This window comes from Solanum stenotomum, chromosome 2, assembly GCF_019186545.1.
Source record: "Solanum stenotomum isolate F172 chromosome 2, ASM1918654v1, whole genome shotgun sequence".
Taxonomy (NCBI): Eukaryota; Viridiplantae; Streptophyta; class Magnoliopsida; order Solanales; family Solanaceae; genus Solanum; species Solanum stenotomum.
This window is the reverse complement of record NC_064283.1, coordinates 65,185,917-65,194,715: the sequence shown is the minus strand read 5'-3', so window position 1 is coordinate 65,194,715 and position 8,799 is coordinate 65,185,917. Positions and strand designations below refer to the sequence as shown.

Below are 8,799 nucleotides of genomic sequence, written 5' to 3'. Positions count from 1 at the left end.
AAGTTTGACCAAACTATGTTGGCAAATGAATTCAAGATTAATGAATGTGATAAATGCTTTTACATTAAAGACACTCCAAATCACAAGGTCATTATTTGTTTTTATGTTGATGACATTGTGATCGTCAAAAGAGACATTTCTAACATAAATGCTACTAAGCATATGCTAGAAAGTAACTTCGATATGAAAGACATTGAAGTTACTGATGTGATTGAAAATGTACTTGACAAGTTCAAGCATTTGGATTTCAATATTGTCAAGACTCCAATAAATGTGAGATTTGTACTTCAAAAGAATGAAGGCAAAAGTGACTCACAATTGGATTGTGCTAGAGTATTGAGAAGTATGATATATATCATGAAATGTACGCGATCAGATATAGCATATGCTATTAATAAACTAAGTTGGTTCACGAGTAATCTCAATCAAACTTTATTGGATGACAATGAAAAGAGTTTTGGAGTATTTAAAACATACTTAAAAAAAAACTATTGCTTTGCATTATAACTAATATTCAACAGTATTGGAAGAATATAGTGATGCAAATTGAATCACCAGGTCAAATGAAGTAAAATCCACGAGTGGATATGTATTTACTCTTGGTGGAGGAGAAGTCTCTTGGAAATCTTCCAAACAGAGATGTATCGCTCGCTCTACTATGAAATCTGAGTTTATCACTCTAGATAAGGCCGGTAAAGAAGTTGAATGACTCCAAAATTTCTTGAAAGATTTTTGGCCCAAACCTTTTAGCTTCAGTATGCATTCACAGTGAGAGTTAATTTGCAATAGATAGGGCATGGAGTATGATGTATAACGGAAAGTCTCGTCATATATGACGTAGACATAATATCGTTAGAGAACTACTCTCTAGTGGAATTATCATAATTGACTATGTAAAGTCAAAGGATAATGTGTCGGATCCACTTATAAAAGGCCTAACTAGAGAGGGAGTTGATAGATTATCAAAGGGAATNTTTAACTGTGGGAAACCAAGTTCTATTAGTGGTCCTTCCAACCTATGTCTAAATTATTTTGGGATTTAATAGCAAAAAAATGACCAATAATTCATCCGAGTATGAAATACATTGATGTTAGGAGGTAATACAAGTGTGGTAATGTTAGAAACCAAGTTCTATTATTGGTTCGTCCAACCTATGTATGTCTTATTTCAGGATTTAGTTGTCAACTACATCATTATTATTTCATTGTTTACCCTTGTTTTTTACATTGATGTTAAAGGTGTAAAGTGAAAAAAAATGGTGATTGCTATTAAACTGTGTCTGTGTTATATCTTCCAACCTAACTTTCAAAAAGTATATTCATATGTTTCCTGGTTGGACTGGTCTACGATCACATTACGGAAGTTGTGTTATTGATATGAGTACCAAGAATCTAAAGGAAGCAAAAATCAGTTACTTGTTTTACCAGTTACATGTTAATCAGTTGTAGTCTTCCTCTTCTACTTCACTTTTAACCTTTTTATCTGGAAGGTTCTTTCGTGAAGATTCTCTAGTTTGTTCTCTACTGCATCGTATAGTTGATCTAATTATCACCTAACCACATGGGAATGCATTCTTGACATTTTCGCAATTGACTTATTGAAAATTTGTAATGCAGATAAAGTATATGAAGGAGATGTATTTATCAGACCTCAAGGATTTATACGAGAAAATTGCTCATCAAGTGCAGCAGGTATGTCATCAACACCCCCTTAAGTGCTTCATCATACTTCCAAATTTTGGTTCACTACCTTGCAAGTTCCGTCAAATGACACACCATCATTTGCATATAGCATGCCCAAGGTGTAGTGCATATTGTATTCTATTGGTTATTGGAAACACATCAAGCTGGGAACTGATGCAGAAAGCTCATCAAGACACTAAATTCTCATTTTGGCTTCTTTAATTTGGTTCCTTTCCTGTCGATTGTCATCTTTAGAAACATTGCTCTCATAGTTGTAAAGCAGCTAATATCTTTTCATTTCTAGCATCAGCATTATTTGTTTGTGTTGAAGAATTGTGAATGATTGTAAAGTCGAGGTGGTAATGGATACCATAAAAGAGTTATTTTCACATGTAATTGTTCTGTTGGTTTTTTTTGCTTTCGGGGAAGGAATTAAGGCCTCCATTCTTCGGGCAAGGGCTTGAATTGTCTGAATTTAAAAGCACTTGAATCAACATTCTGTTGAATTGTGTAAACCTTGCGAGCTATGTTATGTCTCTTTATGTCATTTCTTAAACTTTACTCCCTTTTTCATTGCCGTGGGAGGTACTTGAAGCATGAATTTTAAAAGTTTGCTAAGGACTGTGACTAAACTGAATTCTTTTTACTGGTTTTAAGCATGACTCTCTTCATCACCGTCTTCAAAATGAGAACATTGAAAAGCTCAAGATGTTCAGGGTGACGCTGGAACACATTATGCATTTCTTGCAGCTTAGAAAGCAGGATATTCAACTTAATCATAAGGGTAAACTGGTCTCAGTTGAGAAGAACATAAGTTTCTTTCTAAGGTTCAATTGGGAACGCAGCAGGACTTCTTCTTCTCCACAGCAGGGGGAACTTCATCATGATAGCATAAGCTCATTCAGTACACAAAGTGGAACGAACCCCGTACAGGCAAACCTCGAATCCCTACAGCAAAATTCAAGCGCGCTGCCACATTTACTTCCTATACAGCCCATGTAGCAAAGGTTGCCGAACCAACAATTAACACCGCTGTGCAACCGGCTACTAATGCAGCAACAACTTCTTCGAAGTCAGCAGTTAATGGAACATCAGCAAACAATGAACTCACTGCAACAGTTAATGCAACGGAATAATCTCACCAACTTGCAGCATAATTCCTTGTCTGGCGTATCGACAAATTCCAACACTCAGCAATACATGATAAATTCAGTACTGCCTGGTTTCAATTTGGATTTGGGACAGAGTAATTCTTTGAACTCCCTGCAACAGGTGTCTACTGGATTTTTGCAACAGAATCCTGTTAACAATCTTCAACATGGTAACATAACCTCATTCAGTACACAAAGTAGAACGAATCCCATACAAGCAAACCTCAGTTCCCTACAGCAAAATTCGAGTGTCTGGCTGCGAATGTCGCAGAGCCAGCAAATGTTGCAGAACCAGCAATTAAGACAGCAGTTACACAATCGGCAGATGCAGCAGCTACATTTTCATAGACTGAAGTTAATGCAACAGCAGCAAGCAAAGCAAGAGTAGACCACACTATTGCCAACCCACCAGACGTCGCAGCTTCAACAGTCTTCCATGCTGCTTGAGCAACCACAATTTCTTGATGGTCGAAACTAATGCACAGATGCAATCCGAACAGGGTTCCATGGAAGGCATTGCAACAAAACAATATTATCGATTTGCAACATGATTGTTTGGACTTTGGATAATTAAATTGTTTATGTTTCGTGCACTCGTGAACACATGCACCATTCCCAAGATTTTGTGATGTACTGCAATTATTTTGATAAATTACTTAAGTTTCATGTGGGAACTTAGGGTAAAATTCGACATATCCATCTCCAATTTTTTCTTTGTTTGGATCTTTTGCAATACTTTTACAAACAACGGTCACAATTTTTCACAATATTTTATGGTGTTTTTTTTAAGAAAAAAAAAATTTCTTTGATTCGTAAAGTGTGTTTCCTTAAATAATGATCCTATTGTAATCAGTCTTCAAATATAAATTTTTTTTATACTATCTTGATGATAATGTGGATAATATTCCTTTTCTTTTAATGCAAAGGATAAGTTCATCTTTTATCTATGTGAACATTGCTAAGTCGTTAGTATATGTGAAATAGGAGAGTTACTTCCATATTAATGGTTCACATTTATCTCAAGTGTCAGTTTCTTAACTTCATAAGAAAATATTCAGAAGACTTGAAGTTACTTTGGATTATGACAAATTTGTCATTGAAGTAAGAGTAATGTTTCATTACATTGATTATACATTAGTTTCTTACATTCTTTTGATGGATGAAAACGTAAATAATTTTCCTATTTAAGGATATCATTTGGGAGCTAAACACAGAGAAGAAAATAAGTCCTTTCTTTCATTTACTATCTCTTTCAACAATTTCTTTATTGGCTTAAACCATCATTCTTCCTATTGTGGATTTCTGGGCAATTGTTTTTGTGCAACTCCAAACTTTCACCCACGAGTGCACGTGTTTGAGAGTGACTGTGGAACCTTGGGGAGTGATCGGCAACAACGATTTGCACTAGAGTTGGGCTAAAATCGCTTTCAAGGCAGTGACTTGCCACGACACAGTGTTTGTAATAAGTTGTATACTATTTTGCAATTTCAATATTAATATTGTAGTACTTTTCCCAACAGATAATTATTGTTCTTTTTTTCCTTTCAAAACTCTTGAGATAGTTATCATTGGCAAAATTTGCAATATATAAGTAATTAAAATTACTCATCTTGTGTTTTGTTCTAAGATCTCATGTGTTCAAAATTAATAATCCCTTGCCATATATAAATCTTTTTAGTTACTAATGTTATCTCAAATTTTTTGTATGAACCCTCTATCTTAAGGACCAATATTGTTATTATCCCTCGTTATTTTATATAATTTAACAATGGAAAAAATTATAATAATATCACCTATGTTTAATTTACCTTGTAAAATCAAACTATGCAAGAATATCTAACATTTTTCATTATACCTCTCTCTCCTACAAAATCAGATCAAAGAAGACAAAAAATTGACTAGTCAAAGAGACAAAAGATAAAGAAAAAGAAAATTAAAATAAAATAATCATCGTACATGTCTCAAATAGATTTTTATAAGTGTGATTTTATGAAGTTATACATTTGTAATAAATTCAACTCTTAATTAATATAGTAATGTCTATAACTTCTAACCTTGCATATTCATAACCTTCAAATTTTTTTAATATACAAATTTATGACTTCATAAATTACACTTATAAAAACCTATTTTTTTTTATGACATATAATTATTACGCCGTAAATCAATAACATTGAATTTAGTTTTTTCCTTCTTACTTACTTTCATGGTTTGGTTTGATTTTTTTCCCAAGTTATATTAAGTTACTTTTTAATTATAAAATAGAGTTGTATAACTATTTGAAATAATTATCATTAATTGAGTGACATTTATGTTACAAAACAAACTGGACTGACTTTTTATTATAAAATAAAATAAAATATTTTTTGAGGATATCTTTATTTTACAAAAACGAAGTTTATAAAAATATTATTTGAGTCTCTATATATAAACTTAACTCTATATATATAAAAATACATATACTAGGGCTCAAGTTAGGGTATCAAAAAAGTTTATCAGCGATGTATATTGATAATAATACTCAAGGTAGTGATTTCCTTCGTTTTTTATTGTTTTTTGGATCGTTACTTGTACTAGATATTCGTAGAATTGCATTGGGAATGTAGGGTTTGAAATCTTTCGTGTTTATTTTTTCTGTGTGGTTTGTGGGTTATTACATTAGAGCGGGGTTTACGCAAACCCGAAGGTAGCAAGTGTGTGTTTTGGTTTGGTTGGGACAAGTTATACTGTTAGGGTGTCAGGATCCCAATTAGAATTAGAATCTGATGGTAAATTGCAATTTCAAAAGTAAATCAACTCAATTTTTTTGGACAATTTTCTCGAATTGATATAAACTGGAAAAATGGATTTCTAATACAATGAAATTGAAAACTAATTAAATCTAAGATAGCTAGAATGAGTTGATATCCATGGTTGATCTCGAATGTGCAGAGAGAAAAAGAAGAGAAGATCGGAATTAGAATAGAAGAAAATAGAAAGGAAGAGAGAGAAGAGAAACGAGGGAGGAATTGGTTTACCAGAAGTTCGTTGTTGTATTCTCTCTCCAGTTTATAACAACCTTTAGATAACGTGGCGGGATCTTGACCCATGGAATTTAATCTTGATCGTTTATTTTTGAAGTAGTTACTCTACTTCCGCGATTCAGCTTCGAATTAAGTTATACCAAGTAAGATCATTATATATCCCGGATTAATTATCCTCTTATCCATGATTGTTATCCAATGAAAGTAACATTATAATCTCGATTAGTTTGATTAGTTATCCCGTACGAGGTTTTAATGTAATTCTACTAGTTAGGTCTCTCCCAAGCTCTTAGGGTAAGAGAGGCAGGCACATCTTACTTACAGATAGACTCTTGGCTCAAAAGAAGTGTAAAAATTAATTGTAATAACAATATTATCCAACACAGGTGCACTTATGAAGGGTAATTTTGTGTGGAGTTTCGTACTTTTATAATAGTATAGATTAAAAGATAGAACTATTAATATGTTTCCAAATATCCAATAAAAGTGGAAACTTACACAAGTACATTTGGACGGAAAGGTGTGGTGTAGAGGTTAATTAAGTGGTTGAGAACCATGAGGTCTCAGGTTCGAATCCCAGGGGAGACAAAAAAAATACTAGATGATTCTTCCCATCCTTAATAGGATCATAGCCTTAGTGGACAGAAGTGGGAGGTGCTCGGACACCATGGTCATCAAAAAAAATGTTATTAATATGCTTGAAATATGTAACATTGTCGCAAAATTTGCTTGAAATTTTAATGATGTAACCAATCAAGTTCTTTACACTCTACAGTTCAGATGGAAAATGCAAATGGAGTTGATTGGCAGGAAGAGGTATACCAAAAGGTATGGTTTGCACTGGTACTTTTAATTTGCACAAGATTTTGAAAATTGTGGAAATTTGATATGTGGATTTTGATAAATTGGCTAGTTATAACATTATAAAGAAATAGTTGAATGTTTCGACATATTTCCTATGATTATAGAGTAATAGAAGAGGTTAACCGTACCAAGTGTTCAGCTAAATTCATGACCGTACCCCTCCACTCAAGGTGCTTTATGTATTCAATTTCTTAGAGGAAATAGAAATCTGAGCATGTTAACAGGTAACTTGTTAGAAACGAGCATGAATCCTCACTGTCAGTGGTGCTTGTGTAAGCCTGTCTTGGTCCAATATTGTCAACGACAAAAAATTAGTTTCACATGCACTGGCATGACTTAGAAGTGGTGCATATTTGTAAAATTTATTGATTACAGTAACCCGGCAACTAAAATCTTTAATTGCTAGTTTGAGGGATAAACCTATTTGTGCAAGAAGTATATACCTAAATATATGGCTATATGAAGATGTTTTTTGTGAAAAGACATTTGTTCATCTGTATTAGTTGGTATACTTTTTCTGTTTTTTATTTTATTTCTTATAATAAAGAATTCAATGCTTCGTCTTCGAAAAACGTCTTTCTCTACTTACGCGACTTGGTTTACTAGCTAGTAATAAGTTGGAATACTTTGACTTCTCCAAGAATAAACATATAACACTAACATGCTCTGTATTCTCCATTCCGTCGTTTTTCACTTGTCAAGCCAACAAAGAACATTACAGCATAAGATTACTAAGAAGCATAGGTTTCCAACTAAACAAGAAAAATAATTAGGTGCTAAGTAACTTGGTAATCAACCTATGATTGTTACTAGCTTTCCTAGATCCTTTCAGTAAGTCTAATTTTTCTATAACTTCTTTCTTAATCTGTACTAACATTATATCAATATTCAACGATGATTCTCTAAATATCTTCGAGTTCCTTGCTTTCCTTGTATGATAGATCACTGCTCCCCGAATAGCTGTGATGAAACTGCTTCCAGTTCTTCCTCTTTATGCCTTCCAGCACTTTCTGAACCTCACCCTTAGTTATGGTTAGTCCTACTCACTGTTGGATGCTATCTCTCAATGTCTCTATCCAAGATGTGTAACTGAGTCTTCAGAGATTGACTTTTTTTGTAAGTAGTCTACCTTGTACAGCCAACCACACAAAAAATCGATGCTTTGGCTGTGAAAGTGCTGTCCAAATGAGTTCTGCAATATTTAGTCTGCTCTGCTGCCCCAACACAACCTCCCTCTTTTACCAGAAAAGGCGTTGTTCCAAGCAGAGGTAGAGCAGAGCACCAGCCCCGAAGTGTTCTTACTTTATTAGTAACTCACATCAGCATTGAAATCTCACGCACGGTCAGCTGCTACAACACTCCAATTCAGCAGGAAGCGGCCCCACCTTCCTCACAATCAACCTGTGGGAAACCAAGTTCTATTAGTGGTCCTTCCAACCTACGTATGTCTTATTTAGGGATTTAGTAGCAAAAGAAAGACCAATAATCCATCTAAGTATGAAATACATTGATGTTAGAAGGTAATACACGTCTGGTAATGTAAGAAACCAAGTTCTATTATTGGTTCGTCCAACCTCTTCTACTTCACTTTTAACCTTTTTATCTGGAAGGTTCTTTTGTGAAGATTCTCTAGTTTGTTCTCTACTGCATCGTACAGTTGATCTAATTATCACCTAACCACATGGGAATGCATTCTTGACATCTCCGCAATTGACTTATTGAAATTTGTAATGCAGATCAAGTCTATGAAGGAGATGTATTTATCAGACCTCAGTGATTTATACGAGAAAATTGCTTATAAAATGCAGCAGGTATGTCATCAACACTGCCCCCCACTAAGTGCTTCATCATAGTTCCAATTTTTGGTTGACTCCCTTGCAAGTTTCATCAAATGACACACCATCATTTGCATATTGCATTCCTAAGGTGTAATGCATGTTGTATTCTATAGGTTGCTGGAAACTCCTTAAACTGGAAACTGATGCAGAAAGTTCAAAACGCTAAATTCTCATTTTGGCTTCTTTAATTTGGTTCCTTTCCTGTCGATTGTCATCTTGAGAAACAGTGCTCTCATAGTT

General features: G+C 34.1%; 2 protein-coding genes across 13 annotated transcripts in view; both read left to right on the top strand.

Annotated features, from left to right (window-relative positions):
• Nucleotides 1-8,799, top strand: part of LOC125854978 (mediator of RNA polymerase II transcription subunit 15a) — a 162,868-nt gene that overhangs the window by 111,227 nt on the left and 42,842 nt on the right. The gene's annotated exons all lie outside the window — the stretch shown is intronic.
• LOC125854980 (mediator of RNA polymerase II transcription subunit 15a-like) overlaps nucleotides 1-8,799 on the top strand; it is a 129,533-nt gene that overhangs the window by 100,018 nt on the left and 20,716 nt on the right. The window contains exon 3 of the mRNA XM_049534609.1: nucleotides 8,458-8,532. Within this exon, the coding sequence (XP_049390566.1) occupies nucleotides 8,458-8,532 (75 nt within the window). The remainder of the gene's footprint in view (nucleotides 1-8,457; nucleotides 8,533-8,799) is intronic.